The sequence below is a fragment of the Panthera onca genome, chromosome C1 (assembly GCF_046562875.1).
Source record: "Panthera onca isolate mPanOnc1 chromosome C1, mPanOnc1 haplotype 2, whole genome shotgun sequence".
Classification (NCBI taxonomy): Eukaryota; Metazoa; Chordata; class Mammalia; order Carnivora; family Felidae; genus Panthera; species Panthera onca.
The window spans coordinates 203322245-203342727 of NC_138346.1; the positions used below are offsets into that span (position 1 = coordinate 203322245).

At 49.5% G+C, this 20483-nt stretch overlaps 1 protein-coding gene across 2 annotated transcripts in view; it reads right to left on the reverse strand.

Annotated features, from left to right (window-relative positions):
• Positions 1-406: 406 nt before the first annotated feature.
• The window catches only part of NIPAL3 (NIPA like domain containing 3), a 51371-nt gene continuing 31294 nt past the window's right edge, over positions 407-20483 (reverse strand). The window contains exons 6-13 of one of the 2 annotated variants that reach the window (XM_078452197.2): positions 20041-20186; positions 16260-16356; positions 14016-14151; positions 11860-11948; positions 10375-10438; positions 7086-7180; positions 5608-5639; positions 2589-2700 (exon numbers count right to left, since the gene is read on the reverse strand). In XM_078452197.2, the coding sequence (XP_078308323.1) occupies positions 5623-5639; positions 7086-7180; positions 10375-10438; positions 11860-11948; positions 14016-14151; positions 16260-16356; positions 20041-20186 (644 nt within the window). In that variant the 3' untranslated portion in view covers positions 2589-2700; positions 5608-5622. Of the gene's footprint in view, positions 2701-5607; positions 5640-7085; positions 7181-10374; positions 10439-11859; positions 11949-14015; positions 14152-16259; positions 16357-20040; positions 20187-20483 lie in introns of both variants that reach the window. The other variant, XM_078452196.2, reaches the window with a different exon arrangement.

The window sequence follows — 20483 nt, forward strand, 5'->3', positions numbered from 1 at the left end:
GTGCCTTTGCAAATTCTGGTCCCTCTACCTGGGGTGTGTGTGTGTGTGGAGGGGGGTGGTGCTGGTCAGCCCTAACTTCTATGCTTTGCTCAAACCTTAGTAACATTTGCCCCCATCAATGAGTGGGGCCCAAAACATCTCCAATTCTTTTTATTTTTAAAATCAATTGATGGGGCACCTGGGTGGTTCAGTCGGTTGAGCATCCAACTTCGGCTCAGGTCATGATCTTGCGGTCCGTGGGTTCGAGCCCCGCGTCAGGCCCTGTGCTGACAGCTGGGAGCCTGGAGCCTGCTTCAGATTCTGTGTCTCCCTCTCTCTCTGGCCCTCCCCTGTTCATGCTCTGTCTCTCTCTCTCTGTCAAATATAAATAAACTTAAAAAAATAAATAAAATTAATTGAAACTGAATAGTTTCAGAAATTTTAATTTTTATTCTAAGTACACTCTACAGGACACTCTGCGTGCTGTCCTGAGCCAACCCGGCACCCCCAAATCACCTTCAATTCTGAATACCCTGTTCCAGGCTTGGGGTCTGACCTTAGGCAGCGCCCCCTCCCTCAAACTGTCCTTTTCCGTGGCCCACTGTTGCAAGGTGCACCTCTCCAGGCCTGTCCTGCCACGGTTTCCTGGGTATGTGTCTTCCTCTGCTGGTCTGGGGAGGCAGGAACCATGGTCATTCTTTGTAGCCTTCACCATCCAAATGCTTATTAACACACAGGTAATGCCTCACAAATATTATTGAACTGAGTTGACACCTATCCTAAAGAAAAAAGGTCACCGTCTGCTGCCTTGTTAGGCATGGAAGACGCAATACAGAAGTGGTTAAGACACAATACAGAAGTGGTTATCACAGGCGACAGATGCCGGGTTTTGAAGTCAAGGTACTAAATCAGTATTAAGCACAATCCATAAAGGTTAATGATCTATCAACACTGGTCTATTAACACTGTTATCTTGCCTATTAGTTAAAGACTGCCTAGGGAAACATCAAGTGTAGTTCTAAGTAGTTATCACTGGATGGATGAATGCCACAGATCCTAAGGGAATTATTTGACCTGCCAAGTGAACCCTAGACGGGAAACAAGGAATGCTAATTCTGACTTTCCAGCCAGGAGTGTGTCAGCCCCCCGGGGGTTGTAGCAGACCGTCTCTTGCAATTATTAGGCTTTTGAGGTGTGGGATTCTTGGATTACATGCATCAGAATGACCTGTACTGCCAATTAAGAACGCAGACTCCGTTTCTGGGCCATTCCCACTTAGAATATCCGCGCCTGGGGTGTAGGAATCTGCATTTTAAATAAACTCCTTAGGGGATCCTTATGCTAAGATTTGCAAACTCTTGCGGTTCTCAAAAGTACAGTCAGTCTAGGGGAAGACAATCACGTGTGTAGCCTGAAAGAAAGCAGCAACCCTTACCGAGAATGCCCGCTTTTCCAGACATATGTGGGACCATATATATGAAAGGAGGACCCAGCGTCTCTATCAGCTCCAAGTTAATTAACTAATAATTCAAGTCTGGTTTGTTGATCTATAAAGGAGAGGATGGAGGGGGAATGATGGAGGCTGTCTCTGAAATAAGAGCCCCCAGGCCTCCCAGAGGGCATTGGTGTGCAGGAAAATACACAAAATAAAAGAGCCAGATTTTCTGTCTATCCTTTTGTAAGTGATGCGACCACCTTTTGTAAGATGGGATGTTTCTTCCTTTTCAGGCTAACGTATCATTACCGCCGCTCCAGAACGTTATTTCCCTCCTTCTCTTAACTTCTCCGTTCCTTTTGGGGGGTTAAAAAAAAAAAAGGCAATCATACAGTTCACAGAACCAAAAACAAATTAGCTTTCAAGCGCGGGTGGAATATGAACACATCAAGCACGTTTTCGCTAGAAAGGCACAGACAACCAGAAGGGGCACACGTGCGTTTTCTGCAGGTGAATGACAGAAGGGTCCCGGGGCTGGCCCGCTATGCCATGTGAAGACAACGCAAACGTTATGTGAAAATATGGAATCGCGAGCGAGACGGGGAGGATCAGGCAAGGGGAAGACTGGATTCAGGGGTCTCCAGCCTCTCCCTGGATGTGGAAAGGAGAGGGCAGGACCTGTCTTGTTTCAGCTGCGAGGAATGTGGCAACTTGCGGTCACCGACGGGGGGGATGTTCAGTTACCATCCTCGGGATGATGGAGGCTCTCCCAACCTGGGGGACGGGGGCGGGGGGGGGGGGGAAGCGGAACTGGGCGGGGTCTGAATCCCGCACTCGCCCCACGCACCCCGGAATACTGCTTTCACCCTCCCCCACCCCACCACCACCCTGGTCATCCGGAATCTCCAAGCCAAGATAATATATTCTTTGCCAGAGACAAAGGCTCTTCCAGATCCCCTTCTGGAGAGTTCTCGGTTAAAAAAAAAAAAAAAAAAAAAAAAAAAAGACTCGAAAGGCAAACTTCAGAATTCAGGGTTGAATCACTATCGGCAGGGCTTGAGCAGTTATAAAGGGAGCAAGGTGGGCTCATTCCTTCTTGGTGTGTTCCAGGACTCGGTAGGGAACCCCGGGGGCAGCCCCGGAGCTGTGTTCTTCTTGCATGACCGGAAGCGTGGCAGGAGCGCAGATCTCAGAAATGTTGTCGTTGTTTTCCAGGGCCCCATAGGAAAAAGAAGCTTTGAGGTCGGGCTGAACCGTCATTCCCTTGTCATGCATGTTTTGCATACCTGAAATGAAATCCATTTTCTCCACATCATTACGCGGTAAGGGGTGGGGGTGGGGCACAGGAGACTGCGTCTTCCTCCACCCCATCGCAGGCTAATTATAGTGCTGGGGGCGCTGATCACGTGCATTGCCAATTTCCTGAATGCTTTCGATCGAAAAAAGAACATCCAGAAATATGTGCTAGAAATATTACGGTTGCTAAGCAACCGGGGACCAATCTTCAGGAAACAATGCACACAGACCAGCCATTGTCAAGAGAGACCATGGGGTTGGCCTAGCACGAGGTGGGAACGCGTGTTTGGGCCCCAGGGGGAGCAGAACCAGCACCGTGCTTCGAGCGTGGTAGATGCCAATACTTCCCTGCGGAATTAAATCAGGATCCAGCACGTTTCATTATCCCCCTGGGAGAAGAGGGAGGGTAACTTTCGTGTCACGGACACGCGGCGGTGCCAGACGCATCAGGACACTCAGAAGGCGAGTTTTGACCTTTAACGTTTAACATCCCTGATCCGCATAGAGGGCAGGTGCCATTCTGCCTACCGCTTCTGGGCACATATTGATGTTGGATTTCTTCTTACAGTTGAGAACAGGGACTTTACTCCTGAATTCCGTTAGCCTTGCTCTACACTTTCCCCATCAGGCAGGACCTGACCTAGGAGGGCAACTCTCTTCCTGGCCTGGGAATTGAGACTTCACATTCTCTTGCCGCTAGGCTGTCGTAGGAAACTGAACTCAAAGTGTCCTCCAGGAAACTATGAAGGCAGTAACAGCAGGTGCCAGACTCCCGACTGCGCCCAGGCTCTGGGCTAAGAGCTCTACATCACAATGGTAACCACAGGGAGCATGAGGACCGCTAACGGGTACTGAGTGTTGAGCTCCTGGCAGAAAAAAAGCTTGATCTCATCTGATCCTCACAACTACTGATGAGGAGGAGAACGAGGCGGTTAGAGGCTATAGAACTTGCTTGAGGTCCCAAAGCCCGCAAGTGGCAGCGTTAGAGTTTAAACTCGGGTGGTCTGAGCGCTGAAGCCCACACTCTTAACAGGAATGCCGTGTGGCCGCCCTGCGCACTTCCGCTTAATACCCGCCCCCCCCCCCGCCCCCCCCCCCGCCCCCCAATCCGAGCCTCATTATCCGGATGAGGACACAGATTCCAAGGGGTGAAGTTACAAAAGCTGAGGGGGATGCCTGTTCCTTCGGGAAAAGGGTGCGCTTACCGGGCACGGCTTAGCTGTTGGATGTTTTCAAAGTTCTTAAGCAGCAGGACTACACCCACAGTCTAACAATTATGGGTTAACTGATTTATGGAAAATGAGGGCGACGTCCACCGTGGGGGGACTGTGAGACCTCTCAGTCAGAGGGTGTTAGAAAAGACTTCCAGGATTTGGATTTGTGTTAGGTGATTTGGGGGAGGAGTTTTCAGGAAGCAGGGCTTTGCTTTGGATTCAATACTGTTGGGAAGTGGAACTAATTCTGTACCTGGGGATCTGAATAATTCTTATCTGGATGGGGAGAAGACTGTATTGAGACTCATGTTGTGATTGGTAAGGAGGCAGCAGTCACTTGTGTTAGGTGGATGGTCAGTCCTCTGTGGATGGGACAATGTGCGTGTTTTGTCTGTGTTCATACAGGACAGTGGAGTGGTCCTGTCTGTATCTTGATCTACCGATTTGGAGGGACCTTGTCTGATGTTGATGTGCTGTGAAATTGTTTATTTTCAGGCAGGGAGTGCTAAGGTCCAGCAGTGGCTGCCAAGGCAGCTCCCAGCTATCGGGCTGCTTTTTCCTTTAAAAAAAAAAATTTTTTTTTTTAATGTTTACTCATTTTTGAGAGACAGAGGGAAGGGGAGAGAGAGAGAGGGAGACACAGAATCTGAGGCAGGCTCCAGGCTGTCAGCACGGAGCCCGAGGTGGGGAACCCATGAACTGTGAGATCATGACCTAAGCTGAAGTCGGGTGCTTAACCGACGGAGCCACCCAGGTGCCCCTGCTTTTTCCTTTTTTTAAGAAACTGAATGCCTCTTGAACCGTAGCTACTGGTCGGTTGTGAAGGTCAATCTAGGTAGGCCAAATGCAAGGCTCTCATGCTGACCAGGGAATACAGGTAGTAGGAAAGGCACTGGGTTTAAACAGTTTTATTATTTTTTTTTAATTTAATGAATTAACGAATTTATTTTTAAAGTTTTTAAAATTTAAGTAATTCTTACACCCCATGTGGGGCTTGAACTCATGACCCCGAGATCAAGAATGCTGTGCTCCACCAACTGAGCCAGCCAGCGTCCCCCTCCTTTTTTCTTTTTTTTTCTTTTTTTCTTTTTCATGTTCTACCTGGCATCAGGTTGAACACGTGTTTGAAATTTTCAAAGATTTTTTTTTTTTTAAAGCAAAAGGGAAGTGAAACCAAACTGAACCAGGCATCTACCAAGTCGCAGACACTGTGCAAGGGAGCCTTTCACATATTATCCCACTACCCTGAGAGAAGGAATCCCAATTTACAAGGTCAGAGGCCTCGGCCTGTCCAAGGACATGCCCAAGGTCACACAGCGGGTGGACATAGAGCTGGGATCGGAATCCAGGGCACCCGAACTCCAAGCCCACGTGGCACGGGACACGTCCACTCGGAAGTGTCTGACACGCCACGGCAACAGGGCAGGGTCTCCTTTCATCAACCTCTGACTTCCCACCCGTCACAAGGTACAAAGAGGAAGCCCAGAGCCACATCCACAAACAGACCACAGAATGTTGATATCTAAGATTACCTTAGGTTACCTTCTATTTTCCACTGGAAAATACATCTGTGTATATGCATATACAAGTACTCATATAGATATATACACATACACAGTTTGTGAACACACAAACACACATATACATACACATACTTGCACACACACAGAGTTGACACCTCACCTATCTGGAATTCAGCTATCCAGCGCCCTCATCTATCCGGGACACAGCCGAGAAACAAGGAAGTAAGCAAAAAAGGCATCTGAGCAGCCAGATTAGATGTTCTCGAAGTCCATGCACTAAAGCTCATGCACTTAACTCCTAGGAGAAACCGTAAGGCCCCAACTCAGAGCTTGTTTATCTCAATTTTATATACAATTCGAGCACGTTGGGTCAAATGAGAAGTTGGACCTGGAGTTGCTGTACACAGGCAGGCTGGTAACAGCACGGATGACAGACGACAGCTTGAGAGCAAGATGAGGAAATAATATAAAAGAAGACACACAAACCATAGGGCCATTTAAAGCAGGGGCACCTCAGTCAGCCCTGAGAACACAGCTGTATCCCAGCGTCCTTTATTCAGGACTACCGGATGCCTTCAGTGTGGTTATAGTTTGTTCATTAGGCTGTCTTTTTAAGAAGTTTTTTTTGTTTTAATGCTTATTTATTTTGAGAGATAAAGAGAGAGAGCGTGCGAGCCAGGGAGGGGCAGAGAGGGAGGGAGGGAGAGAGAGTCTCACACAGGCTCTGAGCCGTCAGCACAGAACTCAACTTGGGGCTTGATCCTATGAACCGTGAGATCACGACCTGAGCCAAGATCAAGAGTCGGACGCTTAACCGACTGAGCCACTCAGGTGCCCCTTCATTGGGCTGTCTTAACGCAGGGTGGGGATTATGATCTGGAGAGAGTTCCGCCGTTATATCTAAAATAAAAATTAATTTTGAGCTAAAAAGTGAAAGCAGGTGGTCACCGGCAACCCACAGAACTTAGGTGGGCAAACCTGGATGGGGCTGGCCCAGTGTCTTAACTTTTCTCATCTGGGTCCCTGGAGAGGCTGGGCGGGCACGCCCCAGTTCTCCACAGCCCTCACGGCTCCCTTCTGTGCAGTGCTCTGCTGATTCACGCATTTGTGACTGTCAAGGACGAAACACATCTGAGCCTGTGCTGCTCAGTGTGAACCCCCAGCTCCCTGGGAAACTAGGCTTTCCAGAACAATCCACTCCCTCGTGGAATCTAAGGAGTGAGGTTATAGTATTTGAATTTCATTCATCCTATATTCTTTCCCCTCTCTGGTCGTTCTATTCCAACGGGATGAGTGGAGTTTTCCTTTCACAGGTACGAAGCCTGATGGACAGATCATAATTCTATCCAGTGTGAATCAGGATTGTCTTTAAGAGATCCCAGAATACACACGGGAACTGGCAAGATGGGCTCAAAACCAACTGAGGCACCTCAACCATTGCCTCCTATCTGGCACAGTGAGATTTAAAAAAAAGAGAGAGAGAGATAGAGAGAGAGAGAGAGAGACAGTCACACCATAACGGCACAGCACACCTTCCCTGTACCAAACCCAGCAGAGAGCCGTCTCTTTTTAAACAGGAAGTAGCAGCCATTCTATATGGATGGGCTGGCAGCTGGACACATGGGGTTTTAACGTTACCTGGCATGGCATCCATGGAAATATAGGGCTCAAATGGAATGGCCTTCTTCCTGTTACGGGTGATTAAGAAGACACCCAAGAATGCAATGAGGCACCTGAGAACAGGGGCAAGGGAGGGAGAGAAAAAAGGCCAGAGTGAGGTTGGGAGGGCTACTTTCAAGCCCAGGTGAGGGGGAAAAGAGGGTCACAGGCCACAGGGAGGGGGTTTGCTGCTGAACAGCCCCAGGGAGGCTGGGGGGCCTGAGATGGGTGGGGAGCAGGCTGGAGATAAACGACGGCCTCACACACCCTTACGCTCGGCACCGCGTTAATCAGGATAAATTAATTAGACTCTTCCTGGGCAAAATGTCTTCCCTTCCATTTGGCCTGTGTCTTCAGAACTTCCCTTAAAAAATACTTTTTTAATGTTTATTTATTTTTGAGACAGAGAGAGAGAGAGAGAGAGAGAGAGAGAAATGAATGGGGGAGAGGCAGAGAGAGAGGGAGACATAGAATCCAAAGCAGGCTCCAGGCTCTGAACTGCCAGCACAGAGCCCGATGCGGGGCTCAAACCCACGAACTGAGAGATCATGACCTGAGCTGAAGTTCGGACGCTTAGCCGACTGAGCCACTCAGGTGCCCCCCAAAATATTTTGTTTAAATCAAAAAAATTCTTTGTGGCCTAAATTCAATTAATATAGGAGAGAAAGAAAAAGTGAAAAAGCCCCTGATCTCCCCCTAATCCCACCCCCATCCCCCTGCAGGTGTATATTCTTCTAGAGTCTTTTCCTTTTTCCCTAGAGTTTAGATAAATAAACACGCTTTCTAAAATCTGAGGTGTGATTTACATGCGGTAAAATGCACAAACCCTAAATGTAGCGCTCGATGAATTTGGTCCGTGTGGACACTCGTGTGATCGCCACACAGGTCCACAGAGGAGACATTTCCACCCCCTCCACCCCAGAAAGTTTCCTCACGTCCCTTCCAATCCATGCTAACCCTGCCCCAGAGGAAGCCACTGTTCTGACCTCCTCTATCACCCAAAACTTGATTTCCCTGCTCTTGAACTTCTTATAAGTGAAATCATACAGCATGTATATACTCTGTCTAGTTTCTTCCACTTAATAAACTTTTCATTATTTATTTATTGTTTGTTTGTTTGTTTGTTTTTGAGAGGAGAGACAGAGCACAAGAGGGAGGGGCAGAGAGAGAGGGAAACACAGAGTACGAAGCAGGCTCCAGGCTCTGAGCTGTCAGCACAGAGCCTGACGCAGGGCTAGAGCCCAGAAACTGTGAGATCATGACCTGAGCCAAAGTCAGATGCTCAACTGACTAAGCTACCTGGGCGCCCTGCTTTTTAAATTAATTTTAGAGAGAGAGAGTGTGAGCAGGGCAGAGGCAGGGGGTGGGGTGGGGTGGGGTGGGGGGGAGAGAGGGAGAGGAAGAGGGAGACAGAGAGAGAGGATGTTAAGTAGGTTTCACTTCACGCTCAGCATGGAGCTCGAAGTGAGACTTGATCCCACGACCCTTGGATCATGACCTGAGCCAAAATCAAGAGTCAGATGCTCAACTGACTGAGCCACCTAGGAGCCCCTACTTGATAAATGTTTTTTTGTTTTTTTTTTAATTTTTTTTTTTTTTAACACTTATTTATTTTTGAGACAGAGAGAGACAGAGCATGAACGGGGAAGGGTCAGAGAGAGGGAGACACAGAATCCGAAACAGGCTCCAGGCTCTGAGCTGTCAGCACAGAGCCCGACGCGGGGCTCGAACTCACGGACCGTGAGATCACGACCCGAGGTGAAGTCGGCCGCCTAACCGACTGAGCCACCCAGGCGCCCCACTTGATAAATGTTTTTAAGGTTCATTCACCTTATTGTATATATTAGTAGTTCATTGGTTTTAATTGTTATATTGAATCCACTGTCTTAATATACTATGTCATTTGCTTTCTACTCTCCTGTGTATAGACGTTTGGGTTGTATCCATTTGGACATATGATGAATAAAGCTACTATAAATATTCAGGTACATGTCATTTTGTCAATGTGTACTTATTTGTTTTGGGTATATATCTAGATGTGGAGTTGCTAGATCATAGGGTAGACTATACATTTTTTTAAAAATGTATTTTTTTCCATTAAATATATCCTAGACATGGTTCTATGTCAGTACCTATAGACTGGCCTCAATTTTTCAAAATGGCAGCATGGTACTTTATTATATGGATATACCACAATCTATTCAGCCTGTATTCTATTGCTGGGTATTTAGGCTACTTCCAATTTTTTGCTTGTACAATTAACTTTTTAACTAAAAAATAGCCTCATACATGTGTCTTTGCGTCCCATTTCAATGATTTTTCCAAGATAAGTGATTAGAAATGGAATGTTGCATCGAACATCGCTCACTTACAATTTTTATTGACATTGCCAAATTGTCCTCTGGCGTTAAACATCCTCTCGGTGTGGCCGAGAGCTGGTCTCCTCGTCCTCTCCTCTTGCCAACACGGCTATTATTAATCTTGCTACTTTTTGCAAAATGATGGCATCTCATGTGGCTTCAAAATGCATTTCTGGGGGGGGCGGGGACCTGGGTGGCTCAGTCAGTTAAGCATCTGATTTTTGATAGAGGCTCAGGTCACAATCTCATGGTTGTGGGATCGAGCACAGTGTCAGGTTCTACACCGAGTGGAGCCTGCTTGGGATTCTCTCTCTCCCTCTCTCTCCTCCCCTCCCCCTGTTTCCTCCCCTCCCCCTCCTCTCAAAAAATAAACTTTAGGGGCGCCTGGGTGGCGCAGTCGGTTAAGCGTCCGACTTCAGCCAGGTCACGATCTCGCGGTCCGTGAGTTCGAGCCCCGCGTCAGGCTCTGGGCTGATGGCTCGGAGCCTGGAGCCTGTTTCCGATTCTGTGTCTCCCTCTCTCTCTGCCCCTCCCCCGTTCATGCTCTGTCTCTCTCTGTCCCAAAAATAAATAAAAAAAAAAAAAAAAAAAAAAAAAAAAAAAAAACTTTAAAAAAATGCATTTTTGTGATCTGGGGTGAGGCTGAGAGTCTTTTCATGTGTCAAAATGGGATCTTTTCAAAGTGACAAGGAGATTAGAGCCCAAAAGAGAAGAAGGGGGAAGGAGATAAAGCCCTTTGGGAGGAAAAGCCTCACCCTCCGGAGGACAAAGCTCCACATCCTGGCTGCTCCCCGGGATCTAAAGGATTGCCTGAGAGGCAGAAGCAATAGTGGGGCCAGAGAGGCAACCTGCCTGGAGCTCTCTGGCCCCAGGCAATGCCCCAGGCCAGACAGCAGGACGTAACTCACCCCAGTGCAAACATACAGATGTGTAGCGCATCCTCCCCGATGAAGTCCAGGTAAAATACTGCGCCTGGAACAGCAGAAAATAGGAAATATGGGTGAGCTGTTTTCAAATCACCTTCTTGCCAGTCTGTCTAGCATTTGGCTAAACTCTCTTCCCTGTAGGAAACCAAAGTGATCAGAAACATCATGACCGGCAGGGTAGATGTCAGAAGAGTGGAATAAAAGCCATTTCGGGGCGGGGGGAGACAGACTGTCTTCTCTTTCTCCTACACTCCTCTTATCTCCATCTTGTTTTTCTATAGAGTTCTCATGGACCCTGCACCCAGCCTCCCCCAATTAAACACACTATAAACGAAACTACAGACTTTCTTTGCCAGTCTTTATATACTCCCTTCCCCCGTCTTTCCTAAGAGGGAGAGGCAAGGCTTGGTGTTAAACTGTCAGAGCTCTCTAATCTCGCGTGGCCAGCAGATGGCAGGCCTGCAGGCCCGCTCCTGCACCGGGAGCCACATGGGCCTGGCTGCCCTCACCCGCCCGGCAGCCTGCGTCTGTCTGGACTCATTCCACCTCCCGGGGCTTCATGTTGTGTCCCTGAGCTCCTGATTCCTGCCCAGCTTCTGATCATGCTGTTGGCTCTTCCTTTCAACCCTGACTGGACCCGAGTTCTGGATCATGACTTAAGTCTGTGCGGCGGGCTCACTTTCTGGCTGCTCTGGGTCAACGCCTCCCGGGATCCCGGGTCCTGCTCTCAGCACAGGCTCTGGCAGGACGTGTGCCTACCTTGCCCCCACCTCTGTGAGCAGGATTTGGCACGCTTGTCTAAAGGGCAGTGCAAAACATCTGGCTTTACGGCCGGGCCTTCCTCAAAGGGAGGCACGCTGTTCTTATTGGCCTTATTACCTCGGAGATTTTCATCTCCATTGACCCTCAAAAACAAACACACTCTGATATGCTTGCAGCCTCCGAAGCCACCTCAGAAAGAAAAAGTAGGGGTGGAGTAGAAGAAAGGGGGCCTGCCAAACTGATGACAGCTTACTCAGCACCTATTACATTACAGATGCTTCATCCGGACATAATCTCTAAAAATTATAGAGAAGAAATCTGTGATCACTTAGCGGAGCTAGCAGATGATGGCAAAAATTGCTGGAGAAACTTTGTGCCAGTTGTACAAAGCACAGCTTGTGTGTGTTTCAATTCTAGGACGTGAGTGTTATTCCCATTTTATGAATGTGGAACTGGGGCTCAGAGAGGTTAAGTGATTTTCCTAGGGTCACGCGGCTCTGTGTCTGTGCTAGGGTGCAAACCCAGGTCCCTCTGGCCCGAAATCCTGCACTTTCTCTATGACGTCATGCACGACTCTGAGAGGTAGAACAAGTCAGCAGAACTAGAACTGGCCTTTTGAGAGAGGCAGAGCCCCGTCCCTCCCCACTGGGCTGATGTCCCTGCTGCGCAGGTGGGAGACAGGAATCTAGCGATCGCCACCCTTACCTGCTGTGATAGCAATGGTAGTGGACAGAATGTAGCCCACGCTGGCAATCAAAGAGGAGTCGTACATCTGTGAGGCTTGACTTAAAAACCTTAAACACAAGAGCACTGTGGTCAGTGGGCATGTCAGGAAGGCTGAGGCGAGAGCTGATGACAGTAGGCTCGGTTTGAAAAATGAAGATGGAGCGTGAAGGAACATCCCTTGGGTTTACAAAGATGCCACCCCTGTGCCTCTCTCGGTCTGGGGTCCACGCTTTTGTTCCCATTTGTCCCCTGGACAATCCTGTTCCCCACGTGGGCCATGCCTTCCCGGTCTCATACCTCTCTAGCCACATGGTCCTCATCACCCGAAACGCCCTTCTCACGCTCCTCCTGTCACTGTCGCCCGCATCCCCACCCCACTAAAAAGAGCCACTTCTGTCCTTGTATATGGTCCAAGAAAGTTACAGCACTTAGCACATTCTGCCTATTGCTGTAATTATTAAAAAAAAACAACAACTTTTTTAATGTTTATATTTGGGGGGGGGGGAGACAGTGCACAAGTGGGGGGAGGGGCAGAGAGAGAGGGAGACAGAATCAACAGCAGGTTCCAGGCTCTGAGCCGTCAGCACAGAGCCCGACATGAGGCTCGAATCCATAAGCCACGAGATCATGACCTGAGCCGAAGTCGGCCGCTCAACTGACTGAGTTAACTCAGGTGCTCCTGTAAATTATTTTTTTAAAACAAATTTTCTTCTTAATGCAAAAATAATGTGCTCGCTGCAGTAAGCACGGGAAAAAGAGAGAGAGAGAGAAATTAGAATCATTCCTAATCTCTCCATCTAGGATGAACACTCCCTCATCTCGGAATATATTCTTTGTCCGTTCTCCGCACAGCATTTAGTTATTACTACCTAGTTGCCTACACCATGACATACATCCCACTCAGTTGTTCTCTTCCGTTAGTGTGGCTGCCCTTCCCCCTACCCCAGGGCTGTGAGTGTCCTGGGGACAGCGACTATTGCTCAGGCCTGTGTGTGCAGACCGGCCGGGCACACAGCCGGCCCTTGGTGGATGTGTGCTGACTGGGTGAGTGAGAAGGGGGAGTGGGCATCGGATTCATCTCTGGAACAGTGGGGTGCTCAGCACAGAGCCTGGCGCTGGGTCGGCTCAGGGGTGATGACCAGAATCTCTGTAGTAGGACTAAAGACAGTAAGAATCCACATAATAGGGGTGCCTGGGTGGCTCAGCGGGTTAAGCATCTGACTCTTGGTTTGCGCTCAGGTCATGATCCCATAGTTCCCTGGGTTCGAGCCCCACTTTGGGCTCCGTGCTGACGGCGTGGAGCCTGCTTGGGATTCTCTCTCTCTCTCTCTCTCTCTCTCTCTCTCTCTGTCCCTCCCCTGCTCGTTCGCTCTCTCCCTCTCTCTCAAAATAAATAAACATTTAAAAAATAATCGCAATAATAGTCATCATAATCATAAAAGAGGCTGAGATGTTGTGGACATTACTCTGGGGACGGTACTGAGCGCTTTATGCGATTCTCTTAGGTCGGGGCCGTTGCTGTTCTCGCTTGCGGACAAGGAATCTGATCCCAGGGAAGCTGAGGGAAAGGCCTGGAGGGGAGAGGCTCTAGAGCCCAACACTCAATCCGGTCCCAGGCCGTCGGGGGCCCTCTGCCGAGCACCGGGTCTCAGACGTGGACAAGGCCCAGGCCTACCCTTAGGACCACCGCTTCCGAGAGAGAAACGATCACCTCGCTCTACGGGGAAGATTTCTTGGGGGCAAGAAATGGCAACTTTCTGTTTTCCACCTAACAGGTGGCTCCTGGGGGCCGCACAGCTTCAAGAGTCCACGAAGCAGACGCCTGCCTGGGAGCAGATGGCAAGCGAGGCTGCCGGTGATCACACATTCCTCCCATTTTGAGGCGGCGGGAAAAACAACGTCCCTTCCGGGCTTCGTCTTTCCGGCGGCACAGAGCCCCGCCCCACCACGTGACAGCTCGGCCAATCAGCGACCCCTCTCCCCACAGCGGCTGCCAAACCTTGGCGGCAGGCTGTGTGGTGCGATCGATCGATCGTTCTGCCTTCCCTACAGCTTCCGAAACAGAGCAGATCGGGCCCAGCGCCCGGAAGAGACCTGCGTGCAGAGGCCCGGCAGGAAAAGGGTCTGCGACTCACGCGGCTTGGTAGACAGCGGTGGCCACCATGCACACGAACATCACGTAGAAGATGGGGTAGTCGAGCTGCAGGTTCCCCTGGATGGACAGGACCAGCATGCCAGCCACGGCCTTCACTGTCACCACCGTCATTGAGCCTGCAGAAGGTGAACAGGAGGGACGGATGCAGGGAGTCGCCCGCTGAAAGTCAGTTTATGACCCCAAAGGACTTGATGAAAAATATGGAGCACTGGCAGAGCCAACCCAGTGACCGACGTGGCGAGAAGAAGCCGTTTGCCTCGGCTCTCTTACGCCCCTTCCATGAGCTACCCTATCTGTGCTGCTACATCCAAGAAGAGAAGAAAGCAAAATACCAACAGGCGTCTCCAAATGTCATTTCCAGAGTCCAGCAAGAAAGGGCACTGAGTCTAAGTCTCTGAACGCGAGTGGCAGCGTTGTGCCTGGAACACGGTAGGAGGTCAAGAGGATCTCTGAATGGATAAATGAACTTCTTTTGAGTATCATTCTCATGGCAATCACAGGGAAAAGAAACATGGTGTGCAAGGAGCTCTATTTTTTTTTTTTTTTTTTTTAATGCTTATTCACTTGTATTAAAAAAAAAACAAAAACAAACAACAAACATTTTGTTAGAGGTCTCTGGATGTTTTGGAATCCTACTCCTATGTGCCTGCACATACTTTTCCGATAATACATGTTTGTGTATTTTAAAGTGATACCCATGTACCACTGTGCTTATATGGTATTTACATTATAACACAGCTGCAGGAGAGATCATTGCTCACCTCACTATGGAGACCACTGCTTTACCCAGAGGTGCAGAAAGCACTGCTAAGCCTAAACTGTCCGATCCCCCTGCCAGAGGAGGAGTGAAAAGAAACCACTGCCAAGTATGGGTACTAATGGAGCCCTTTATTCTGGCTGAGATGCTCTGCTTTCCCATTTTTCTTGGCTTCTGCTCCTTTTCCCTCTTGCTAACAACCCACCACACACAGCGGCTTCTGGGCCCCTCGGCTACCTAGATGACGGTTGTCAAACAGCAGCAGCCAGTGAAGACAGGCACTTTCGTGAGGGTGTCCTTGCTGGTGAGAAGGGGACACAGGGAGAGCAGCCAATGTGCCTTAGGGCCTTCTGGCCTTCCTGCTCATCAGAGAGAACGTACTGGGACCCTGACCTTCCAAACTGCTTTGCAAACAAGATCACCAAGGAAGGGACCGTCACTATAAGTTACTGCACGGACAAACCTCTAAAACATGCTCAGTGAAAGACACCACTCACAAAAAGCCCCATTATTAGAGGATTCCGTTTATATTGTATACTTCAAACAGGTGAATGTTATGGTGGGTAAATTATAGCTCAATAAAGCTGTTTTTAAAAAATCAAAATGCTGCAGCCTTGGCCCCTGTGGCCCCTGTGTGGCTGACAGCCTGTGATTGGTGTGGAGGCTCGGTGTGGGAAGGACAGAAGGGCGGCAACACGTCTTGGGCACTTGTGCCGGTCTCATTTACCCCTGCCCACCGGCCCTGAGATTGGGTGTTCTCCCAGGCCTATTTTTAGAGGACAGCGTGGCTTCAACAGGAGGGAGTCACCTACCCCAGGCTACAGAGTCCCCAGGAGGCAGCAGGAGGCCCCCCCCCCTCCCCCTTCTCCTTCCCCTGGAAGTCTGGACACATCTCACAGCCTGATTAGTATATCACACTCTATGTGGGATCAGGCCTTGCCCCAGTCTGATTCGGGGGCCATTTCCCACATTGTGCCCATCCCTCCCAAAGGAAAGAAAAAACAGGTGAGAGAGCAAAATCGATTCCTGCTTTTGAATTCAGCACTCCTTCCCAGCCCGACAGGCTTCCATGAAGCCTTAAGGAGGCAGCTGTTGGAGCCTGCCCCACCGCTGACTTCTCTGAAATAAACTCTTACCCCCCCTCGCCCTTACCCTGCTGTCCTCTTCTTCACTGTAATCACCACCGCCCAAACTTCTCCAGGATCTATGCATTTGTCTGCTTGTTTATTAACACTTCCTCCCTTTGGAATGGAGGCCTCCCTAGGGCGGGGGTTTGTCTGTCTTGTCCACCACTGTGGCCCCCTCTCCGGCACCGTTCCTGGCACTTAGGGGACTCTTGGTATTGGAGCAAGGACACTGAACGCAGTCAGCAGAGTGACAGAACTGACGGAAGCCACCTCCACTCGGCAGGGACCTCGTGGTGCTGCCCGATGGTGGCAAAACTCAACCACCCAGACCCCCACTCACCGAGTAAGGCCACGAGGAGAAGAATCACGACGATGTTGTTGGCGTTCTTCTCCTTGTAGAAGTACAGCAGCAAGCAGAACAGAATGATCTCGACAAGCTGTGGAAGTCAGCAGGCGGGGAGGTCAGTGGTGGCCGTGGGTGTGGGCAAGCCTGGGAGGCCCTGCTGGGCTGGGCTGGGCTGGAGTTGATGCTGCTGGTGTCACTAAAGTCACGGAGTTGAAAGTCATGGAAGGACTCAAGTCCCTCAGAGTTGACAGGGAATTGAAGCACCCAGCATTTCCCAAACTCTCCCGTGGAAACGGGAGGGGCTCTGAGTAAACTCTGAGTGAATCTCTACCCTCTGGGTAACACTGATGAGGAGGGCTCAGGGCTCCCACTGATGAGGGGTTCGCTCAGGGCTTTGAGGAGGGTGCGCTGGTCTCACACACGTCCTGTCTTACACGGCCAGGATTCATCAGGCTGAGGTTTCTCCCCACCTCACTGCTCCATGGGTAACCCCATTAAAACTGAAGGTGGGTCAACGAGGGAGACACTAGGGATGCCTGGGTGGCCCAGTTGGTTAAGCAACCGACTTCGATTCAGGTCATGATCTCAGTTTGTACGTTCGAGCCCCGCATCAGGCTCTATGCTGACAGCTCGGAGCCTAGAGCCTGCTTCAGATTCTGTGCCTCCCCCCTCTCTCTGCCCCTCCCTGTCTCGCACTCTGTCTCTTTCTCAAAAATAAATAAACATAAAAAAAATTTTTTTTAAAATAAATGAAAAAGAAAAAAGAGGGAGACACTGTTCACTGAGGAGAAGAGCTCTTTGGTTGAAGTAGAACCTTTGGCTTAAGTATACGTGCCCCTGTCCCCTAACCAAGCCTTCAATGTGTGCGGCTTGGTGGGGTCGAAAGAAAGGACATTTGGAGTCAGGGAGGCCCAAGTTTGAAATTGGATCTGCTTCTAAAATGGTTGTGTGGCCGTGGGCAAGTCACTTAACATCTCTCAGCCTCGATTACCTCATCTGTGAAATAGGGATTATGATTCTTACTTTGTAAGGCCATAATCATCGCTAATGCGTAACGAACTCATAAAGGCGCCAGGCACCTTGTAAACACTGTGTCTAGACTAAGGTCGTTAAATCAGCACAATAATTCTGTGAAGTAGGCACTGTCACAGTGCTAGCTAATGAAATGGCAGAGCCGGGATCCGAACCTGGGCAGGCTGGCTCCAGGGCCCGTGCACTTTCCCACTAGGCTACGCTGCCCGGATGCGAGAGGCCCAGGGCCTAGGGTGTAGAAGGCACTCATAAAAAGCAACGCAGAAACATTAACGGGCATTTCGAAAAATTTTTAAATTCCTCATAATTAGAGACCATAAAAAAAAACAAAACCCCAGCTGTTTTCATTTTCCTGTTTCTTTCTGCCTTTGTTGCAGTGAATACATATTTTATCTACTTGTCATCACAGTCCGTGCGCAGTTTTGTCCTGGGCTGTTTTTAGTTACCAAAAACAACTCTCGTATTTTCTGAAGTTGTCATAATTATCTTTAATTGCCGCAACATACACCATCAAGCAGATGCAGTTGCTCGTCAACATTGCTAACCATCGTGCGTGCTCTCAGGGGGCCCGGTTTTCTAGCCACTCTTCACGAGGCTTAAATGCGTGCTGGCATAGGCTTGGTGCTGCTGCGTACGTGACCTTGAGTCCCGGGAGCATGTCTCCTCTCTTCCTTTCTTTTTTTTACTGAAGTATCATTGACACACCATGTCACGTTAGTGTCAGGCGTACAACACAGCGACTGGACAACTCTATCAACTCTGTGTATCATACTCTGCTCACAAGTGCACCTGCCGTCAGTCTCACGTGCACCGTGTCTGGCACACAGCAGATACTCCGTGAATGTTGACCGAATCGGGCCACATCTGTCTAGCTGGCAGTGTTAGGTCACAACAGAGACGTACTCACGTCAGGGGACTGAAATCTATCAGCGGGAGGGAGAGGGGGCAGGGGCAAAGGCAGGGAAATAAACAGCTCCCGTCAAGGAGAGGTCAAGGCCAGGTACCCCACTAGAGAGACACCCCTTGAGTGAGCCAGTTCGAGCCACGCTGGAGATCGGGGCCTGCACAGAAGCCCTATGAGCTGCCCTAACGTTACCTTTCACTCATTCTAATGCTAAGATCTCCTACGGGTGGGGTTTTCTGCCATTTTTTGTGAATATACAATGTATGCTAATAAGCATGGGCAGCTGAACCAAAGTGCCTAAGAAACAGAAAATGCATCCGTTCCTTAATGTGCCCAGCTCCCTGCCCTTGCCCTCCAGCACCCTGCATAAAAGCTTCCTGCCCTAACCCCACCGGGAGACAGTGCTTTGAGAGCTATCTCCCTGTCTCCTTACTTGTGACAAGTAATAAAAGGTCTTTGCTTTCAACACTTCCTCGGGTTGTGTTCAATTGGATGCACCCCAAGCAGCGACCCCTTGAGTTCGGTTACAGCGGCAATGCCTTCGAGACACAAGGAGACAAACAGAGTAGGTCACTGGGCATCTGCCAAGGGCTGGGTGATTGCCGCACCACCTCACGTCCCCCAACCACCAGCCCCGGGCCAGTGACTCCCACCAAGCTTACACAGAAGGAGGCAGAGCTTCCGGTTAGGCGACCTGGCCAAGGTCACACAGCGCATGACAGATTCAAGCCCAGGACTCCCTAGGAGAAAACTGTGTTCTGGGGTTAAGCTTTTCCTGAAGAGGGGTGTTCTTTGGCTCTGTCCTGCCAGAGACAGGGTGTGGAGAAGTGACAGTCTCCACGCCCACCAGCTACACGCTGGGGCTGGCTGATGGTAGGGAGATGAAACAGTCCCAATCTGGGGGACATCTATCCTCTGCCTTGGGAGCAAACTAAGGAAAAAGGACGTTTCAGGCCTGTAGAGCAGTCCCAGGCTGCTCGTGTCAGAGGAAAAACAGTCAACACCTTCATCAGCGGGCCGTGGCGAGGGAAGGTGGTCCGTGAAGCCAGGCAGGCCCGACTTCGAATCCAGCTCTGCCCTCGTGGGACTCTGAGCAGTCAACTAACCTCCCGACGCTTCAGTTTTCTCTTCCATAAAATGGGGAAAAAAACCTTATAAGGTTCTGGGAGAATTTGAGATGATACGCAAGAAAGTGTTTAGCTCAGTGCCTGCCTGGCATAGAACGGGAATATATACCGGCAGCTAATTAAATACCTTACATGCTTCCTCAATCAGTTTATTTGTAGACCTCACGTGGGATGTAATCGGGGCTAGGGGTTTAAGAGACAGTTTCCAGTGTCTCTGGAGTTTCTATTAGCTTCTAGCAGCTGTGTGATACTGGGAAAAAATACATAGGTAACAGTTCTATGACTGTTTAAAATGTTAAGTGTTTTTCTTACCTTAAAAGTCTTAAATGATCACTGGAGAAATTTTGGATGATGCATAAAGACACAGGTGAAGTGAACACTCAATCATAATTCCAGCTCTCGGAGACAATTATAGATAGAGTTTCTGTTTTCTCCATCTAGTCCTTCACATATACATTGTACACACACACCTACACTCTCTCTAAAAACTAGAATTATCGTATTGTATGTGCAGATTTAGACATTACCCAGGATATGAGAGAAAAAGGCATTTCCCATGGAGCACATCCTTGCCACAAGCACGGTCTTTGGTGCTGTGAAATACGTCATGATTCACTTGAATCCCCTATTGCTGGATATTCAGGTGTTCAGGGTCTAGGACGTGATGCTCCCTCCTGCCATCTTGGGTGGAAGGAACAACGGCTTCTCTTACCATGTACAAGAGAAAAGGCCAGCTCACGAGGTGCCTGGTGATGTTCTCGCCTGTCATCTTCTCGTGACTGTTGGGTGCGAATGTCACCAGCAAGTAGGTGCCCACGATGGCCAAACCGCAGCCAACAAAGGACAAGACGTAGCGCCCTGCAGAGAAAGGGAGGCTGTCACAGGGCTGGCGGCAGGTTGGGCCTCAGGCCAGCATGTGCTTCTGGTTGTTGTTGTTGTTGTTGTTTTTGGTTTTTCTTATCTTCCTTATTGTTATTTAAAAAAAAAAAATTTTTTTAACGTTTATTTATTTTTGAGACAGAGAGAGACAGAGCATGAACGGGGGAGGGGCAGAGAGAGAGGGAGACACAGAATCTGAAGCAGGCTCCGGGCTCTGAGCTGTCAGCACAGAGCCCGACGCGGGGCTCGAACTCATGGACCACGAGATCATGACCT